This window comes from Ceratosolen solmsi, unplaced genomic scaffold, assembly GCF_000503995.2.
Source record: "Ceratosolen solmsi marchali unplaced genomic scaffold, CerSol_1.0 scaffold14, whole genome shotgun sequence".
NCBI lineage: Eukaryota > Metazoa > Arthropoda > Insecta > Hymenoptera > Agaonidae > Ceratosolen > Ceratosolen solmsi.
The window spans coordinates 6,951,546-6,974,587 of record NW_011948420.1 but is presented as its reverse complement, the minus strand read 5'-3'; the positions used below and the strand labels follow the sequence as shown (position 1 = coordinate 6,974,587).

The 23,042-nt window shown below is 28.3% G+C and overlaps 1 protein-coding gene across 2 annotated transcripts in view; it reads left to right on the top strand.

The window, feature by feature from the left end:
* The first annotated feature begins 14,374 nt into the window (after window positions 1–14,374).
* Stt3A (catalytic subunit 3A of the oligosaccharyltransferase complex) overlaps window positions 14,375–23,042 on the top strand; it is an 8,909-nt gene continuing 241 nt past the window's right edge. Inside the window, exons 1-11 of one of the 2 annotated variants that reach the window (XM_011498078.1) lie at window positions 14,375–14,451; window positions 19,147–19,250; window positions 19,344–19,511; window positions 19,844–20,004; window positions 20,080–20,469; window positions 20,592–20,984; window positions 21,429–21,593; window positions 21,871–22,059; window positions 22,133–22,352; window positions 22,502–22,690; window positions 22,958–23,042. The exon at window positions 22,958–23,042 is cut by the window's right edge and continues 241 nt beyond it. In XM_011498078.1, the coding sequence (XP_011496380.1) occupies window positions 19,154–19,250; window positions 19,344–19,511; window positions 19,844–20,004; window positions 20,080–20,469; window positions 20,592–20,984; window positions 21,429–21,593; window positions 21,871–22,059; window positions 22,133–22,352; window positions 22,502–22,690; window positions 22,958–23,042 (2,057 nt within the window). In that variant the 5' untranslated portion in view covers window positions 14,375–14,451; window positions 19,147–19,153. Of the gene's footprint in view, window positions 14,452–18,533; window positions 18,648–19,146; window positions 19,251–19,343; window positions 19,512–19,843; window positions 20,005–20,079; window positions 20,470–20,591; window positions 20,985–21,428; window positions 21,594–21,870; window positions 22,060–22,132; window positions 22,353–22,501; window positions 22,691–22,957 lie in introns of those variants that run through there. The other variant, XM_011498077.1, reaches the window with a different exon arrangement.

Sequence of the window (23,042 nt, the reverse complement as noted above, 5' to 3'; positions counted from 1 at the left end):
CATGTAAGTTATTGTGAAATTTTAGTATTATATATATCAACAGCTTAGTAATAATTTTTATTTAAGATATGACATTAAAATACTTCGAAAGTACTCAGTAATTTGAGAATTCTTCCTCACATCGATTTCACTACTTATCTTATATCATTTGCGATTCTATTCAATGCAATTTTAATTATAATAATTTAACAATGTAATTACAAAATTTAAAAAAAAACTACTTTAATTTATAGTTGGGACGACGATGGCTAAATTATATATCCAAATAATTACAGTTTATAAATATTCAGATATAGTTTATACACTGATATCTGAACATTTATAAAGCGTTTCTAAAATAATAATTATCAGTATACTAAAATACTTTCGATATTTTTTTTCACTCTTTAGTGTGAAATAAAAAAAAATCTTATAATCTAATAAATAGCTTTACATTTAAAATGATTAATTTAATTTAATAATTAAATAAATTATCAACTAGAATTTCATATTATACATGTAATAAATATAATATAAATATTTAATTACCGACCACTATGCCGTAATAAATACGTATATAAATAATTATTAATAATAAATTACTTATATACGTACGTGAATTAATAAAAAGTATTATGCTTCGTGAATTAGATGAACAAAATTGCTTAGTTACATACGTTTCTGAATAATTTCTTGGAATCCGATGTTTATCAGTTTAAGCTTCAATTATCTTGGATCTTCCTCAAAGTAACACACACGATTTCTTATGCAATCGAATAAATGGTAACACGTGTTTTGGTATCGTAAATAATTTTCAATTTCTTTATTATTACAATGAAAATGTGGGTAACATTTTAAATAAAAGTATTATATGAACAATTCAATGAATATGAAGGGAATATCTATTTATGGAAAATTGCAACGTCTCCAATAAAATAAGACATTTTTAATAAACCATGCAGTTTCAATTTCGAATGAATTAATTGATTATTGCATCGAAGATTAATAATGTTAATCTATGTCATATTTTATGATTAATACTCAATGTATGTAATTATGTTTAGATCAGTAATAAAAGCGTCACGGTTACTTGTGAGCCTACAATCACGTGTGGTGAAATGAGCAATTATCTAGAAAGGCAAAAAACTGATAATAAAAATTAGCACAAAATGCAAGAACCTAAATAAATAATTACGGTTTCGAGTAAGCTGTATAGGTTTTCGTGATTAAGGAAGGCGAAAATCGTAATCTGTGTTGCTCGTTCATTGCTGAATGAAGCGGCATTACATCTCATTTGTATTGAGTGAGAGACAGAAACACAAACCAAGGAAAGTGAAAAAGAAAGAGGGTACACCGTATGTTTCACGCGAGATTTGTTCACCTAGAACAACTGCGTAAAATATATAGCAATTCACCGAACAGTTTTTAAATTAAAACGTTTGCTTTATGAGTGGCGTAAAATGTTCAATTGATGTCTAATCTAATGTAAATAAGATACATTTTGAAAATTTGTCTTTAGCTACTATGCCCATATACACATGTCCATGTAATTTTTTACATTATTTATGTTAATAAATATTATTATAATAAACCAGTTGCTATTATCATATAAAAAGTGCTGTCGCCTTGAATTTTGAATGTAATTTTTTTAATGAAACGATTTATTTTGATTTATAATTTAAATTTAACTAAATATAAAATTTCTTGATTTACTTTTCTTCTTACGTGTTTTAATTTTTATGAGTTTTAGTGAATTAGAAATAGTTACATTTTTACTTCTCTACTCTAATTATTACACATATACATAATACACATATGAGAAACGAAGATCATGATTTTATTATAATATTCTCACAGCTTATATCGGATCAAAATTTAGCGTACCAGGTTATTCAAATTTGAATAGAATTTATTTCAATTTGATATCTGAATTATTTATACATAACTTGGAACTCAGTAAATGTTGAAATTACGAAATATATTATCATATATTGAATATAAAAATTTAAAAACGCTCTTATTATAAAATCGTTAATTTTATTAAATCCGCTTGATTATGTATGATTGTTTATAATTTCCGTAAAACGTACGAGCATAAAGAAAAATTACTTAATAGTTTACTCATTTCACAGCAAATATAATATAGCTGTTGATAAATTGTAAATATACGTAGATATAATTTCCCCAAGATATTTAAATCGTACGTTTCTTAAAATGTTACATTTATACTAAATTAGTTTCATTTGTTATATACATTGTTATATTTATTTGTTTATTTATTTACTTATAAATCATTATATTTACAATCAAAGATTAGAATATACAATTAAATATAAGTATTATACCATTTTTTTCATGAGTAATATTTTGAAAATTATTTTATTTAGAGAAAAATTCCAATATCTTTAATAAATTACCATACGATAAATGTAAAGCCAATGAATATTCCATTGTACTTTAGTTTTAATTAGAAATAAAGTAGTATTGTTAATTAAATTAGGTATTCAATATATTTGCCAATGATATGTAACGAGGAATATTTACTAGTCAAACATAGACGGCATTCAATTGTGCAATTAGTTTATATTGTGCGTTGCATGATTGGCAAGTTAATTGCCTCTTGAAGTATCAAATTTCATAAGCATAAGAATTTACAGCTAAAATTAATATAATTTATTGGTTAAAATCATAAAATTTATATTGTACGGATGATTCAGCTTGGTCTATATATTTTTAAACTCTAATTTTAAATCACTCTACTTTTTACATAAGCATATATTTAAGCATACTTGGCTATGTAGTCTAAAATTTAACTGCAATAGTAATAAATAAAAGAGCAAACAACTAAAGCATTCCAAATCCCAATACTCCCCCCGAGCTATTTTATTATGAAAAGTTATTCGAACAGATAATTATGAGATTAATTATTTAATCACCTGTATAGAGCTACCGGCAATACCAGTAGAAACGACGCATCGAATGAATAGCGTTAATGGGGGATGGGGATGAGGAGGGGGAGTGGGGGAGTGGGAGGGGAGTCCTTAAATTACCTAGACTCGTGACATTCGCATTGAACAAATAGCGCCGTACCGAGGGCTTGATTAAGGACATAAGGTAGATGGAGGGTACTTTAACCCAGTTCAACAAACGCACGGTAGTAGATGGATTCGTAAGGTGGGGTGGCATTGGGCATAGTTGGGCGAGAAGTAATGGCCGAAGTCTCGTGACAGTTCGGGATGAGGTTCTGTTCCTCGCTGAGTAAGTAAATATGATTTAGGTGTGCCGAACTTGCATAAGAACAGTAGTAGTTTTCGCCATGATGACGTATTCTAACTTTTCAAGCGTACTTTTTTATTGCTCTATTTTCTCCTTTTTATTTCGTCATCGAGTGCGGTTGACACAGATTTTATACCGTGAACAATTTAGTCTGCGAATATAGAATAAGATATTCATAATCATCGTTATTATTATTATTATTTATTATTATTTATTATTTATTATTTATTATTGTTATTGTTATTGTTATTGTTATTGTTATATCTAATACTTATTATCTTAGTTTATTTCATAATTGAATTTTGCATTAGAGTATATTTAAATTTTGGGCATTTAATATTTTGTATACATTATTAAATATTAATTAGGGAGTATTAAATGAAAAAATTTATTTTGCAACTTTTCAATTAATTCAGGCCATCAACGTCGAGCATTAAAATATGAAATATTTAATGAAATTTTCTTTCACGAATGTCAATAAGAAATTTTTTAATTTATTTGCTTCTTAAACTCCACGAGCTTGCCCTCACTCGCGCTCTCTTCAATTGTTATTCCAATTGTTTTAACAATATACTACTTCAAATTATTTTATATAATAATTATCCAAGCTAATCGTATAATACAGATCGAAGTTGTGCATTTTTTTTTCTTCTTATTTCTGAACGTTGCAAAAACATGGATTTTTAGTTAGAGCCTCTCGCATCGAGTTCGATTTTTTCCATCAAATCGATGAAATGTACATAGAGAAGAGAAGATGAAATATAATGCAAAATACTTTGTAAAACATTGCATTAAATTGCAATATAATCATGGAGCGCAAAGTGATGGATGTTCGGATTAAAATTAACTATAATTGAATATTGCTAAAAGTAGGAGGGCGTTGAAGGGCGGCGCAATCGAATAGAGAAAAAAAAAAGAGACTTACGAAGAATTGAAACGCTAACTTGGTTAATCTCACGAATGATGTGCAATTAATAAAGATGGAAAACAGGCGTTTGAAGAAGATCGTGCGATTTGATTTGTTCGCGACACATCGTTCCTACCGTCTTCGATATACCTACTTTACTTTCCAAGTTGCGACGTGACGCAGACCTTCGAGCCCTGTATATTGTGACTCTGAGATATTGACCCACTTAAATGCGTATTTCTGTCGGGCATTTCTTTTTTCCTTTTTGTTATTACGTGGGGTAGTAGTAGGCAAAATTTGTAGATAAAATAATGTGAATGTGGCGCGACGCTTTGATGAGCTCATTTGTCTTGTACAATTTATATTGTCAAAAATTTGCTTATAATCGTCGTTAAATTTTCATTATCACTCAACAACTCTCAACTACTTTCGCGAAAATTACAACCTTTTCTTTTCTCAATTAATATACAAAAATAATTATACAGTCATTATTTTAATCAAATAAATCACCAACACCTGTCACAATAACAGATCGGCAGCTGTTATATGCTTTTAACAGATAATGCTTTTATTTAAACAGAGCGCTTCGAGATTTAAAGAAAAATGAACGTGCTTCAAATATTTAAATACAGATTTTTAAATATTGGAACATATTATTACTATTGTTGAAAAATCTATCAAGCCAGATATATTTTGACTAGAGCTTATTTATGCCATCGATTCATAATTATCGATGTGTTTCGACATGATCAGCATTATTATTTCATTAATTCATGAAAAAAAAAAAAAAAAAAAAAAAAAAAAAAAAAAAAAACGGGACCAATAGAAAAAAAATTTAAATGCAATTTATCGGCTATATTTGTAATACAATTTACATTCTTTTTAATTTATTTAAAATAACTTGAAAATAGTTTTACAGGTAATATTGTTTTATTTAAAATTAATATAAACAAAACTTCAATGTATCATAAATTGAACAATTTAAGTACAAATATATTTTCATTAAAGGATTGTCATAATAGACGAGCTAAATTAACATGATATTTATTTAAATTAAGTGACATACATAAGAATATTATTGATTTTCAAATTTTTTTATATTTTCTTAATATTTTCTATAAAAAATAGTTATTTTGCATGTTTATACAAATACTAAATACATCGGCCAAAATAATATTATTTCATTCATTATTAAAAAAAAAGAGTAAAAATAATTATATAATTATTACAAAACTAATTGCATAATCATTTTATATATTAACAAATTTTAAGAAGATATGTTTGCGAAGTACAAATCAAGTGTTAAAAGGTTTCGTAGGATTTAAAAAGATTAGTTTCATTATCACAGTCAAAACCAATTTATTGAGTATTATAATACATAATCAAAATAAATCCTCTTTCTCATAGAATGTAATGATTCTTTTATTTTACTTTTATTTAAAAGATTGAAAAAATACATATAATGTGCAGTTGGTTTGTCTTATCGCCGAGAAATAATTTAAAAATATTATTGAATAAACAATTTAAATTCTATTTTTCAATAATTAAATCACATGCGTATTATATATATATTAAAAACTTAATGCTTACATTCATCATTCCATAGGTTTTATTATTGTTTTCCATTGAAGATGCTCAGCATTTTAATTGCAGTAGCTTTTTTTTTTTTTACTATATTGTACTATTAAACTTAGTATTAGTTTAATATACATATATTAGTACATACAGATAATTATTCGTCGAGTTAGCTAGTTGGAATGTTCAAAGTTATATGTTTTCATTATATATTTATAAACGTAAATGATCTATAAATGAAAAAATTATTAACAAAACGAACCAAACGTAACTAACAAATTTAGTGTGCATTTCTGAAAGAGATAATATAAATTGCAAATGACCCTGACATTGTTTTATCGACGTTATCTCTTTATTCTATATCAATTTATCGGAAGATATTTGAAAGAAAAATTTAATCCAAGTATTAGCTTTATATAAATAGTAATTATTTGTCATAAAACCATAAAAAATATCCTATAGTATGCGTGTTAATTATACCTTATTTAAATAATTATTAAGAGAGAATACATCAAAAACTTCTGAATATGACTTATTAATTTGACTGATGTATATTGTAAATAAATGAAACGTGAAAGGTTTTTTGTAAGAAAAATATAAATAAATTTATGAATAATGTCAACGAAATAGATCGATGTGAATTTAAAAATATAATATTTTACCTTTTATTAATAAATGAAATCTAGAATAGAGCATGAATATAAATACACGATCGATAGTATATGTATAAAGAAGTTGAAGAACATTGTAAAATTCATGATTGACAGCTTTATGTGTATTCGAAAAAACAAGATATTTTAGCAAATATTTCAATAGCAAATAGTGTACATTATGAATCGCACTTTGCTATATAATCCGAATAAACTAATCAATTGATTTAGAGAAAGAGTAAGAAAGGAGAGTGTAAGAGAGTGAGTGTGGGAGTGAAAGTAAGAATGAAAGTAAAAGTTAAAGAAAGAGAGAATTTAGCAGACGGAGATGAAATACATATGATGTTTTTGGACAAAGGATGTGTGTGTGTGTGTGTGTGTGAGTGTGTGTGTGTGTGTGTGTGCATACATACATACATACACTTTAAAGATCGTGGTAAATGTAGATTCATCAACATTAAGCCATAAAGAGAAATTTTACTTTAAAGGTATAAATAAAGTTTTTCGAAAAATTACTAAGGAATAACTATGAAAATTTTTTTTTTAAGCTTTTTTTTAAATAAAAAGGACAAGTACGATGGAATTTAATAATAATACAGATTCAACAATGCAGTTCAATTGGAATTATTTTATCAACATTTCAATTAATTAAAATTTTCTCTTAAAGTAATTTTAATTGCTTAGACATGTATTTATTTAAAATATCAAAAGTTAAAACAATTTTGAAATATTTTATTTATTTTCATAGTGAACGACTATTTAAATTTAGTAATCTCCAGAGTCATTAATATAGCTGGTAAAATGAAATCTTGCAATTAAAAGGATTACTTTTAAGTTATTAACTCAACTAATTTTACATATAAACGTTATATATTTTAAATTGGATAAAAATAAATTTTAATATTTAGAGTTTAGATGAAGATTTTTAATATAAGACTCTAATCAATACTATTTGAAGTCTGTTATATTATAAAACAAATTTCATGACATTATTATGACATTATTATTAAAAAGAATTGTATAATCCAAAGCTTAAGAATAAATTTAATCGTTAATGTGTATATTATAACAAATAGTAAATAAATTGACAAATTTGTGTAACTAATAATATAGATAGATACCAGTCATTGGTTTAGCGAATCCAAATCCCAACACATTTTCTCACTGAGTCACTTGTAATTCAAAACATTAATATTTATAAGCGTGCAATTTACGCGAACGGCAATAACTTTAACCGTTAATAAATTCTCACGTACATTTCGCTACGGTGAGAGCCACATTAATGAAAGCCATGGCATGTGAAAATCAAAGACTAGAAAAAAAGCATCGGGAAGCGATTCGATAAGATGGAAGCCGTCAATGATTATTCGCCCAATGCCGTTCGAAAGCTTCCTTAAGCCTGAAACATGAAGTTACATGCGCCAATGATATCCTCGCGTGCCAATTAAACTGCAGTAATTAACGAGTCACTAAATTCATTCTTTATGTCATGTGTTTCAACTCGGTACTTTTTTTATTTTGTACCTCACACGATTTTCCCTTGCCTCACGCAGAAGTTGTGTCAAGTCGTGTCAAATTGTTCAATGAGGCGATGACTCCTAAGACTCGGTAACTACTTGTAGTAATTACACTTTCGCATTCCAACCAACACTTACATAGTCTAGCGTTCAACAGTCGACGGATTCAGATGGAAGGTCTTTCCATTCATTTTGATTATATTCCACTCGAATGATATTTATAATTTTTATTTGACACTTATATTTAAACATCAACTTCGTTTATACAATAAGATTCTTTCAACACGTATTTTACATACTCTTACGAGCAAACGTAGGAATTTTTTTTTTTTTTTTTGCTAATATAAGTTACATGTTTTATAAATATTATTGTTGAAATTTTATTTTTATATAAAATATGGCTTAAGTAATGTAAAAGTCAAATTGCAATCCTTAATATTATCAAAATATCAAAAAGTACTGGTAAAATAACGGCCTAAATATTTTTAAAAATGAGTTGTTCTAAAATTAATTAAATTCATTTGACTTAAGAACATAAGGATAAATTGAATTTTTTTTCTTTTTTTTTTTAAAGCATTAAAACTACACCTACACTTGTTTCATAAGAAACGTATTCTTATTATATTCAAAATTGATCATGAAAAACATTTCTTTTAAAAGCATTAAAACAGCACTTAGACTTCGTTCATTAGAAACATATCAATAATGTACATAAAATAATTCTTGAATCAAATTTTGTAAAATAATGATTTTCAATTTGCTCTTCCGTCTTGTATATTTATAATTTTATAAAATAAAGAGAATACAAAACTCTTTAAAGTAAATTTAAGAAAATTAAATGAATTTTATAAAATGGCAACGCTGTAGTAACTATAAAATTATTAATTAGAAGAATATCTCATTTTTTACTAAGTCGAAGCATTGTAATATAATGTTATATAATATTAAAATAACATATTATTTTATGAATTAATTATATTAATTTTAACGAGTGGTCAAAGATTTATTTCTATGCTTTATTGTTATTATTACTATTATTCTTATTACTATTACTGTTACTATTGGAAACATTAAAACTTATTTATAGGCGTTTGTTTATCTTCAAATGTTTGGATGTTTTATTTTCATTTGTAAAGTCTACTTGTGATCTATGGATTTCATATTATTTGTGGAAAATTATCTTCGGAAAAAAATAAAATTACTGTATAAATTTGCTAAGAGAGTATCGAGTCAGTGTTATCACAAAGAAAATGGTCTTTTTAGTTATTTATCGTATTGCAAAATTAAAAAATAAATACAAATATGTATAATACGTCAAATTTTTAATTTCTCTAAGAACATTTATTTAGATGCCTATACTTGTATGATGAAATCAATGTAAAATGCAATTGTATCATAAGCTGAACTAGATGCAATCGACAAATACAGTATTTATGAGAAAGTATTATGATTAAGTATTTAAAAATAAAATTAACCATTAAATTATAACATCATTTTATTATTACTATTCATTAGTAATATCCAAAATCAATTTTCTTTGGATAATTTTATAAAATGTTATCATTTGTTATGAAATTATGGTTTATATGAAATTTTTATTTTCATAAAAAAAAAATCCTTTCCACAAAGAAAACAATATTAGAATACAATACAGTTATTACTAGAAATTACAAGAAATAATAATTATGTATAATTTAATATAATATACTATAATTTTAATAATTGGAATATCATATACACTTTCAGTTTTTGACTTTATTCATACCCAATAATATTTTAAATGATTAAATTGATTAATAAGAGGTGGGATATTCAAACCAATGAAATCAGTGTAAGTTTTCCTTACAATCAAATCTCCAAAACTTTTACATTCACGCATTATTTTTCACAAAAAATTGCTGCAAAATAAGTTTTATTTATTATTTCATATACATATACTAATCAAAGCAAAATTCGAAAAATCATCTATATGACAGTGGCATACGCCCTAGTCATGAATCGGGCTAATACTCTCTCTCTCTCTCTCTCTCTCTCTCTCTCTCTCTCTCCCACCATCTCACCATCTCCCCGCCTCGCTCTCTTTTTCTCTCCTCTCTCTCTCTCTGTCTCTCTCTATCACTTCTTCCCTCCCTAGCTCGTTGGCCACCAGTGTCACAGTAGAAGCGGACGTAAGTTACTCCCTTCGCGACGATACGAAAATGGCAGTCCATCGTGTGCGCAGCCGCCCGGAAAAACAAGGGATGGGCTCTGCTCTGCTCTGCTCTGCTCTGCTCTCTCTCTCTCTCTCTCTCTCTCCTCGCTCATTTTCTTCGATTTCTTAACCTTCCACTTTCTACACACGTAGATATCTTGCCTGTGTACTTGCGCCAGTTATAGAAATTTTACAGGAGATGTGACAGTGGGACACGTCGAAGCAACGAAAGCTGTACTGGACCATTGGGAAATGTAGGTGAAGGGGACTTTCGCATGTGACTGCGAAGGTGAATGAAAAGGGCAAAGGGTTGACATAGTCTATTACTACGTGTTCTTACGTACATATCAAATTCTGTGCATGAAAAGAAATGAAAAGTCGATGGTAGAATCTCTTCACTTTTTCGCAGCTAAAATAACGTTTACGGTCGCTGATTTTGCGTTGCTTGTAAATGACCGATAAAATGCGATAATAATGAGATAAAAGGGGACGCAGGTGCGCGCATTAAATTCGATAGAATTTATTGATTTTTATAGATTTTATTATTACTTTATCATACGAGAAAATCACTTGTACTTTTTCCTACGAAGGTTTATATTTATTTTCAGCATTAAACGTTATATCAATATATCGATATATCGATAAGTAATATTAGTCTATTATTACAAATTTTTTTAGCTTTTTCTATTTTTCTATTCTACATGTACGGTATATAAACGTGTATATGTAAATATAACCATATATAAATTTAAAATACTACCATCAATTTTGATTGATACTTGACAAGTATCCATAGAAAATTTTTTTGTAAAAACAACATATACGAATTTATTCCAACTATTAATAATTGAAAATAACTTTTTAATAATCCTTACAACACAAAAAGACAATAATAACAGCAACAACATACATTAATAAAACTAAAAAAATTATTTTTAATCATTTAGAAATCAGATTTAATTTCCTTCAAGATTACATAAAATTTGACTGAAAATTAAATAAAAAGCAAATGCATAATCTTTAATAAAATATAAAATCATAATAATATTTACTCAGTGATTTACTCATTATTTGTTTCTAGTGATTAACAAAATAGTGACCGATTCAATTGAAACGATTATTCGCATAATAAAACCAGTTTATATGGATAAAATATAAATCGAACAAGTTATAGAAAAGGATAGAAATACAAGTTAGTTAACGTGGCAGAATTAAATAATGAGAGCGAGATCAAGGCTTTCCTTTCCATAACCCTTGAACTGCTAACATCCTGTCCTTTTCCAGTTATCATAATGTTAGAAAAATTAAGAAGTAAGAAAATATTATCAGTAAACCACAATCCCTTATAATAAAATCAAAGTATTGTAAAAATTATTAAAATTCAAAATTGATAATATCACTGAGCACTGATAGCAGTTTCTTATATTACAAAGAATTTAATTTAATTACGAATTTAACATTACTTAATAGCTTTACAACATTTGTTTATTGAAATACAACATCAATTACAAAAATGTGAATTATTTTAATAACAATCAAAATTCTATTGTTTACAGTGGTGCTTCCATTAATTTATAATAATAAATATCTGGAAATATTTAGAGGCATATTGAACAAAAGCTGTTTAAGTGCCTGTTATCAAAGAATCCATTAATTATTAAGTACTTCTGTAAGTAATACTCGGGTTTAATGTTGCCAACATTAAATCAATTAAAGTAACAATATTTTGAGAATGATTATTTCTGCGATATCATAATATTTGTATGACAGATTGCACATTATTTTAGCTATTAAAATTTCCAATATTAGTTATTAATTTATCTAAATTTATTTATAAAATAGAATATAATACAATAGAATAGAAAATAATAAAAATAATTCTAATACGCTTTTGTAAATTATTACCACTTACTAAATGAATTTTCACTATAATTCCTTAAAATATTCTATAATAGTAATTGAATATATTTGACTTTGTAACATAACCTTCCACTTGTAAACATCATTTTGCATTAGACATATTATTACATTTATTAAGTAATATTTGCAATAAAAACCTTAAAATTTTACTATATCTTTTTCTATATATTTACTGTAATATTCACTGAATTATTAAGGTTTAACATTACAATCCGGTATACTCCGCATTAAAAAGTTACAAACTAATTCTATTAAATTACTTTTTAAGTTAGATTATTTCTTTGAAATTCTTAAATGAACTGAACTGAAATGAAGAATAATTAATTCTTCTTTATAACTTAAACAATCGCTATTTTATTATAAAGAATTTTTTTTTATATACTTAATATCGACATACTAATAAAATTAAATTCAAAAATTTTTTATAAAATTATTTCATTAATGTTTTTATAGTTTTAATTAATGATAAGTTTTCTTGAATCATTAATACACTATAATACATCTATTAAAGATATTTACAATTTTTATAATTATACTGTTACATACATATATATATATATATATATTAAATACAATTTTATTTCAATAATTTAAAAATATTTTACAATTCTTTCGTTAACTTATTAATATAATTCTTTAAAATATTATTTTACAACATATTTGACTAAACCCTTAATGTTCTATTATAAATGAGGCAATTTTGTAAACAATTAAACTTTTCAATTATAATACCAATTTTAAAATTTGTAACCTATATATAATTGAAAATCAGAATCTTAAATCAGATCAAAGTATAAATCGCTTAAAATGCCAAGAAACAATCTTTTCAATATAATAACCGAGATAATTAACTTTGTTACTAATCTACTATTTGTTTAATTACTTTTTAAATAAGAATTGATGCTTGTATTAGCATTATGAATTCATTATAAATATTAATAGATAAAATTAAATATTTATATTAATTGCTTTCATTCAATTGTAATATATGATACGCCAATATAATGTAAACCTATTTTTCAACAGAAATATCAAAAAGAAAATTTTAAGTTGTTCCTTTAAAATTTATTGAAATTACATCCATATATTTTAGAAAAATGAAAGTAAATATAATATATTGCATCTTACGGTACTCACTACTTATTTTTATTCCACCAAGCGTTGGATTAACCAACGGCTTGGTCCCTTCGACAAAGGAGGTGGTCCTGCTTCGACCGCTCATTTTGTTGATGATTGGCCACCACCTTGGCCACGCCGTTGGTTTCTTTTCGTCGTTTCTGCTACTCTGCTGAATCCCAGCTTTTCGAGTGTGTTTCTATCTTGAAAACTATTCTTGTTTTCTTAATTTCTTACAAACTTTTATTTAATAACACACTTCTTTTTAGTCTTTCATTCCAGAGCATACAACAGGTCTAGATACACTGTACACAAATATACATATATAAATATATATATATATATATATATATAAATATATCTATATATCTGCATATATAGATTTATATATATATATATATATATATATATATATATATATATATATACAGTTGTATGGTACAGATGTATGTATATATATATATATGTGTATATATATATATATATATATATATATATATAATATTTATGTATATTAATGTATGTTAAGTTATGTGCGCTCGTATGTTATATGCATATATATATGCATGCGTGTGTGTGTATCTTATATATGCATATATATATATATATATATATATATATATATATATATATATGTATGTGCGTACGTGTGTATGCGTGGATGCGTGTATGCGTATATGCATGCATGCATGCATGCATGCATGTATGTATGTATGTATATATATATATATATATATATAGATTTAGGTATACGTATTAAACTAATATTCTTTATCACATCTCACGCACCGTATTACACACTCTCTTTTATTGGCAGGCAATAACCTCTCTGCTGAACTCCTGAGGACGTTTAAACTCAACCAATACACTAAACTTTAACTCCCGACGAAGATTCGTAAAAAATTTGTATTCTAGCTATTTCTTGATTCTCATTATCCAGGGTTTACCACAGTTAAGAGAACGACGTCGTCGCTGCCCTGGATGGTGGGGCTCGCGCACTAGCTGCTGGCGGGCAGCAGCGAGCGCCACGCGAGAGAGAGCGAGAGAGCGAAGAAGAAAGTCCCCTCGCTCTCTCCTCCTCGACGCTGTCGTGTCCGGGCTATCGCAGCTTCGTGTACAGTATCTATTTCTCTCTTCCCCACTCCCTCTCTCGCTCTTCCCTTTGGACGGCGGCCACCCTAGCCTCTCGTAGGGGCACAACGGAGGCTACGCGTGCTAGCGGTACGCTATCGTCGTCGTCTTCCTCGTCCGTCGTCGTAGCCGTCGTCGTCGCTGCTGCTGCCTCCTCCTCTCACTCGTCGAACCGACGTTTTCTAAATGGTGAGTACGGCCGCGTGCGCAGGAAACACGCACGCGCACTACCCGCCAGTCCGCCTCCTTTAACTTCTTTCTCTCTCGCGACGTCTTCGATGCGGTGAGCGAGCGAGCAACTCTCCGAGAGAGAAACGCGAGCAGCTCGAGTAGTGAATCTTTTACTCTTGTCTTAACGTCGTTGCCTTTTGATCGGCAAGACAAATTCAGGGTTTTTTCTTTCTCTCTCTCTCTCCTCCACCCCCCCCTTTTTTTCCCTTTTCTTTTTCTTCGTCCAAATAATTTTATAATACTTGATAAGGCATGTCGACACATATAATAACATGTATATAGTATAAATAGCTCGAGAGGCTGTTACTTTCGGGGAGTGCAAAGATACGACTCATGTAGCTATGTTTATATGCATGCGATGCGTTTATTCTACGTATGTAGGAATGAGGTACAACAGTACGAGTGCGAGAGAGATTGGGAGAGCGATTGCGTGGGTGGCTGCGGTGGGTTTAGTGGGTGGCGGGAGGGAGGATAGGGGGATGACACGGAAATACGCCGCCTCACTTGCTGCCTACGAATTTGCGTTGTTTTGCACCTTGGCTGCCAAGCACTTTGGTAATATAGACGTTTGCAATTTGGTGTGCGCATGCGTACGGCAAAGTGTGGCCCACTGAACTTAGTACTCCCGTAGCGTGAGAATTTAAATAATTGACAATACCTTTGGCATTAATTAGTATATAGTTATATTGTTGCTAAGGAGAGCATCGCGCGTTATACGAGAAAGCGAATGGTCTATTATATTATTCGATTATTCGATGATAATTACCAAGTGATTTATCTAAAAGTTGTCTACATGATTATGGGGTTATAATCTATGAGACTAAAAGTTCAATTATTCAACGCATAAATGGTTTTTTTTTCTCGTATCTGTTTGATGTTTATTGTTGAATGGATGCAATTGTTGATTGCAGAATGGAAGCCATATTTTACAAAATGCTAAAATCATCGCGTAATATGACACGCGTAAACGGATTTAGAATATATATATATATATATATATATATATATATATGTGTGTATGTATGTATGTATGTATATATGTATATATTACGAGTCTTCTTAACCTTAACACGCACTCGTATTCAAACGTTCGGCGCTGGCTCGGCAAACGCCAAAGAATGAAATTGAAGAAGAAAAAGCCTAGTTGGAGCAAATTATACGAGCGCACGTGCACGCATATACTCTATGTATGATGAAGGAAGAAGAAGAAATAACACACACAGAGAGAGAGAGAGAGAGAGAGAGAGAGAGAGAGAGAGAGAGAGAGAGGTAGCATATATCGGTCTTCCATAAGTCGTTTAGCAGCGCCTCACTTTTACACGAGAATCAGTCTGGGAGCTGCGCACTCTACTGCTGATTATAATAGGGAGGGCGAAGTACCTGCCGTGCACACACTTTTGCCTCGTTAGTGTTACAAATGCGCGCGCGCGCCACACCCACACGTAGACGCGCGCACGACACACGCTAATAAAAGTTGAAAAGTCGACAGGTATTAAATGTGCTATGATATAAGAATATATTTCTTTCATAAGGGACAGGCGAATGCGCGCGCGTTAAAGATATAGAAAACGTCCGACGGTGTCATTCTCGCCGATCTCTCGGACGAGCCGCTAGAGTATATAGTGCAATGCTCTGGTTTCTCGCGAGAATCCACAATTTCCCATCTCCGTTCCTTCTCTTTCTCGAGAGATTTTCAAAGGAGATGACGAGAATATGCCCCTTTAGCCACGGACTTCCACCTGCTCATCATCCATACGGATTAGACGATATTCTCTATTTTATTCCGTTATTTTCTGCCTTCTCATAGGATAAATAAAGACGATCATTGTAAAACGACGTGGTTGCGAGCCACTATAAACACATACAGCGAGCGAGCATTTGCCTTACGTCTCTTTTTTCTCACTCCTGCGTGCTCTTTCTTCTATTACGACTGTTGCGACTGCATTAATCTCCTCCGTACTGGCCTACTGATTCAATGAATAAGAAATAAGAGAGTTTGAGTAACTGGTAATACTTTCACGACACGGACATGTGATTCCCTTGCGGGGCTCAAAGTTTCTATTAATAATTATTCACATAACCAATGGAAATCTGTGGTATTATTAAAGTTTTGCTAAAGGGAGCGATCGATTAACGATTCCTATCAATATGTTCTCTTTTCTTTCGCTCTTTCTCCTCAATGTTAGTAATAATTTTGATTCCTTTTTACCCTTAAAATTATTTTCGCCATTCCCTGTGTATTGCCAATTACTAATATCGTGTGGTTTAATAAATAAAATTAAATGCACACGCATGGGTAGTCATTTATCGTTCTCGGTTCTGTTGTTTGACTTCTGACGTAGAGGTGGAAAAGCATATTTGAGAAAAAGTTAAGAAAACACAAATTAAGGAGAATTGAAGGAAAGTACATGAAAATTGCATTATTAAAATATAATGAAATAAAATAAAAATAAAGGGGGTAGGGAAAAAAAGAAAAATGATGATTAAACGTTAGTTTAGATATGCCAATGAATTAAAATAAATTGTCTTACTTTGCGCTATTACATTCCGCGGATTAAACAATAAATAAAATAAATCCGAATACGTGTTCATTTGCGTTATTTTTATTTTTACAATGCAATACGCTTGAATTCTTAATACGCATACGCGATTATAATTTTCCATCCCTCGTACGCGATAGACGCGTAAATGTATTCGCCTAAAGCAGAGAAGAAACAGGAGGACGAGAAATTGCTGACGTAAGACAAAGAGGGCGCATATGCGGATTATGCGGGTGCACGAGCGTACGGGATGTACACCAATCGGTTCATCTGTAGATAAATCACTTTCATGTAGATTAATACTTTTCGCCTTTTTATTCCATATTTTGGAGAAATTTCAGTGATCTTAGGGTTTTTTTTTTCTTTTTTTCTTTTTTTCTTTTTTTCTTTTTTTCTTTTTTTCTTTCTTGTTTTTTTTTTTCCTAATGCAATTATCTATTTTTATGTGTTAACGAATATATTATTGGAAATTAAGATATTTTGAGGATCAATATATTATTACAATATTACGTCAAATAGTAAATGCAATGTTTATTGTGATTCAGAACAACATCGAGTTGTGCTTAACAAAAAATAAATAAATAAATAAATGATTTAAAAAACACATATACTATTCATCGTCGAATCGTTGCACTTAATCCAAAATCAAATCAACGAATTTCTGAGATTTACTAAAAAAAAATCCGACCTATAAAGATAGAAACTATCACATTCATTATTAATAAAGTAAAATTAATGTTTGATTAATTTAAGTTGTTGAATATTTTTAATTAAACCTATACGTATTAACTTGAAATTATTTAATATCTTAACAAAAGTTTCTTCGATAGTTTCTCCCAATGAACGTAATAATTGAAAATATTACAATATTGTAATACTGACGATAACGGCATTATAAATTTTTCTCTACAAAATGATCAATTTATGAAAATTATAGTAACTATTCTGTTAATTCATTTGAAAAATAAATTTTTGTATTAATGTCATCTTTAATTTGGGCAGGGAAAATTTAAAAAACGATTAAAATTAACAACACTCATTTAGTTATGCTTATGCTTGTAATACGTTTTGAAGGATTTTTCATTAATAATCTTTATGTATTTGTCATATAAGACCTTAAGAGGTTATTAAATACATAGTAATCAATAGCTTATCCGGATTAGTGTATGATTACAACAATTTCTTAACAATGTTTTCAAGGTATTAAGCATCGAAAATCTCGCCGTTTCTTTCATCGTCGATAATACGTGTTTTTAAAATCTGCACTTCTAAATGATATATAATATAATAATAATATTATTCAACTATTTTGACAGTCTTTTTACAATATCTATCGCTGAAAAATGATGCCCTATGTGCATAAAATAACAATTATTGTAAATTTAGAAGCATCGATAGAAATCGAATTTAATTCATAATCTCGACGAAATTCTAGAACGAGCGCTAGCATCGTTAAAATTTCTTGGTTCAACTTTCAATTACTTAAATCTCTTTCCCATATTTCCTATTTCTTCTTTTCTCGTACTCCCATTCTGTTGTGATTCTAAGGAGTAAATGATTATTTTCGTTTTAATGATTCAAATAATTTTAATTTAGTTGGTGATTAAAGAAACAGTAAGTCTGATCTTGTTTTATTTATATATTTAAATATGGTAATAATCAAATATTCAGTGAATAGTTTTATTCTAGATATAACGTTTTAACGCCGGCCGGTAAATAATTCTTGAACATTTTCTGTATACGTGGTTCAATTACCTTTTGTTTAATAATTATATTTTAGCATTAGAAAAAGAAATAAAACGTACATTGATGAATTTTCAAAATTGTTTTTCTTTATAAATTGATTTGTATAGTTTTTAAGTTGATATCTTTATTTATTTCTATCGAATTTTTAAAAATATTTATTTTCAATAATGTTGATGAATAAATAACAAATTAATAACAATTGGATACATTGAAAATTTATTTGCATGATATATATGTATATATATATATATATATATATATATATATATGCATTGATCGATATACAAATATATTTGATAAAAAAAAATAAAAATTTAATTATTTTTATCGCTATATTTATTAGACAGATTCATTTATTTTTGTTCAGATAAGCCATGGGAGTCCTTCTAAAAGCTAAAGGTCTTCGCATATCTGCACAGAAACAAGAAACTTTATTAAAATTGACCATTTTGTCATTTGCAGCAATATTGTGTGCGTTACTATTTAAACAATATGCCAATAATTAATACAATTCTTTTAATTCTAAATAATAATTATAATTTTAATAATTACTTATTATTTTAGCCTTTGCGACAAGATTATTTTCGGTATTAAGATTCGAAAGTGTCATTCATGAATTCGATCCTTACTTTAATTATCGAACAACAAAATACTTAGCTGAAGAAGGTTTTTATAATTTTCTCAATTGGTTCGACGATCGAGTATGGTATCCATTAGGCAGGATCATTGGAGGTACGTTTATACTTTTAATTGATTTATTAAATATATATTTGTAGAAAGCAGTATTATTTGATTCTGTGTAGGTTATAATGTATAATTCTACTTTTATTTATGTAATATCATAATTATAATATGCACAATTAAGTGGTGTTAAATTAAATTAAAGAAAATTTGTATATGTTTATATCAAATAGTCGATACATAATAAAAGTATGAAATATATATCAAGTTTCGTAAGAATGTGTGAACGTTTGTAGTAATATAGATTATAATTCACTTGTGTAAGTGAGAAAGAAATTATATTTCAATTACATTTTATTCTAATGTATTTAAATTCAATGTAGGAACAATATATCCTGGATTAATGGTTACCTCGGCAGCTTTCTATCACTTAGGATGGATGTTAAACATTACCATAGATATACGAAATGTTTGTGTTTTCCTTGCTCCATTATTTTCTAGTTTTACAACTATTGTAACATACCTGCTGACAAAAGAATTAAAAGTATATTGTTCATTATACTATATGATCGTCTCAAAATATTAGTCTTTCTATCCTTATATTGCGACTACTTTTTAGGATGCTGCTTCGGGTTTATTTGCGGCTGCAATGATTGCTATAGTACCTGGTTATATTTCTAGATCGGTTGCAGGATCTTACGATAACGAAGGCATAGCAATCTTTTGTATGCTTTTTACCTATTATATGTGGATTAAAGCAGTTAAAACTGGGACAATTTTTTGGTCAACTTGTACTGCTCTTGCATACTTTTATATGGTATCGTCGTGGGGAGGATACGTTTTCCTAATAAACCTCATACCGTTACATGTTTTGACTTTAATGGTTACTGGTAGATTTTCACATAGAATTTATGTTGCATATAGTATATTATATTGTTTGGGAACAATATTTTCAATGCAAATTCCATTTGTGGGCTTTCAACCTGTTCAGAGCTCCGAGCATATGCTTGTAAGTTGTAACTACGTACATTAATATTCATAATTGTGAAATTTTTTTCTAATTGAAAATTCAATTTCAAACGAATTTTATTCGAATATTGTTTAATCAAATGTAATATTAATTTTTCTTAGGCAATAGTTGTTTTTGGATTATGTCAGATACATGCTCTTGTTGATTATCTTCGCAGTAAATTATCACAAGCTGACTTTGATGTATTATTCCAAGGACTGATAATTTCAACGTTAACTGTTTCTTCTTTTACCGGAGTCCTTTTAACGCTTACAGGAAAAATTTCTCCATGGACTGGACGATTTTATTCATTATTAGATCCTTCGTATGCCAAAAATCACATTCCAATTATAGCATCGGTATCAGAGCATCAGCCAACTTCTTGGAGCTCATTTTATTTTGATTTACAGATTTTAGTATTTCTATTTCCAGTTGGCTTATATTTTTGTTTTTCCAAACTAACAGATTCAAATATATTCTTAATTTTATATGGCGCCACAAGTCTATATTTTGCTGTAAGTAACTTATAGCTGTAAGTCTTTTTTATCTAATAATTTTGTTTCATTACAATTAAGAATTTAAAATAATAGAGTTTAAAGATTTTATTACTTAATCAAATTACTTCTGATTTAAAGTTAAATTGTTTGATGTTCAATTTTGTGAAATAAACTATGTTTTGTTAGAATTATTTGATTAATTAATTGTTTTCGATCTACAAAATATAGATATTTAAATTTTTGTATGATAAAACTAATGTAAAAATGTATAATAAGTGTGATGTTGCATAATGATGTTGGAATCGTGAAATTTACAATTATATTTCATTGGTCATTTTGTAAAAATTAATTTTATCATTTATTTTCTATCCCCTTTTATTTATATTCCAATGAGCGAAATGTATGAATGAAAAATAAGATATCTTAGTATATATTTATTATAAAGTAATTAATTTATTTTAGGGTGTAATGGTGCGATTAATGTTGGTGCTAGCGCCAGTCATGTGCATTCTAGGTGGAATTGGAGCATCTTCTTTACTCCTTAAATATATGAAAGAAATCGATAATACTAAAATAATAGATAAAAAATTAAAGAAATTTGAAAATAATTATGTTTTAAGAAGCGAGGTAAAGTAAAATTATACTACTTTTATATTTTTCCAGTATAAACACAAGTATTAATATTGGTTTTCGGTTGCATAAGTAAAAATTTGACGATTAACTTATTAAAATTAATGTACTAATGTAAAATTAAAATACATGAAACTATCGTATTAATAACAAATCTAATCTTATCTTGTTGTAACATGAATATTAAAGAAAATTAAATGAAACTCAAATAAAATAAAATGTTAATATCGTTGATTGAATTGAAAGAAAATAATTTATATTTATTTTTATATAGATTGCAACTTTTTTTATTATGATAATGTGCATTTTGTTCTTCTCGTACACTTTACATTGTACGTGGGTTACGGTTGAAGCATATAGTTCACCAAGTATTGTCTTGTCAGCTCGGTCTCCAGATGGTGGCAGAATGATTTTTGACGATTTTAGAGAAGCTTACTATTGGTTACGTATGAATACGCCAGAGGTTTTTATAATAATTTATTAATTTATTTTTACTTTATCTACTCGGTAATCATATATTTTACAATGACATTTAGGATGCTAAGGTAATGTCTTGGTGGGATTATGGCTATCAAATAACAGCGATGGCTAATCGGACTATTTTAGTTGATAACAATACTTGGAATAATACGCATATATCAAGAGTTGGTCAAGCGATGGCAAGCACAGAAGAAAAGTCTTATGAAATTATGAGAGAGCTTGACGTTAATTATGTGCTTGTTATTTTTGGAGGATTAACAGGTTATTCGTCCGATGGTAGGTTTCAAAATTTTAATTATAGTTAGTCTATAATAATAAAATATGAATATTGTTTTATTCATAATATAAATATATGCACTTTGTAATTATAATCATTAAAATCATTAATTTTATGTACAAAATTTTTTAATTATTCTCACATGCAGATCTCAATAAGTTCTTATGGATGGTGAGAATAGCTGGAAGTACGGAAAAAGGAAAATTGATATCGGAATGGGATTACTATAATCCAGCTGGAGAGTTTAGAGTTGATAAGGAAGGAACTCCTACGTTACTTAATTGTTTAATGTATAAGATGTGTTACTATAGGTTCGGTCAAGTTTATACCGAAGGAGGTACGTTATCGTTAGTTTTTACTTTATTTGAAACTGACAACTATTTTGTAAATTAATTTTTCCATAATTCATAAAATTAATTTGATTTTGCAAATGTTTGTCATTATGATTGGTAAAAAAAAAAAAAAAAAAAAAAGAAAAAAAAAATATTAATAGTGATTTATGCTAAATTTATATTAAGTAAATTTCATAAATGATTTTCTATGTATTAATCTATTTCTTTGAAGAATAAGTGTATGTAAATGTAATTAATTAAATTAATTTCAGGAAAGCCTTCTGGTTACGATCGAGTAAGGAATATGGAAATAGGTAATAAGGATTTTGAGCTTACCACTCTTGAAGAAGCCTACAC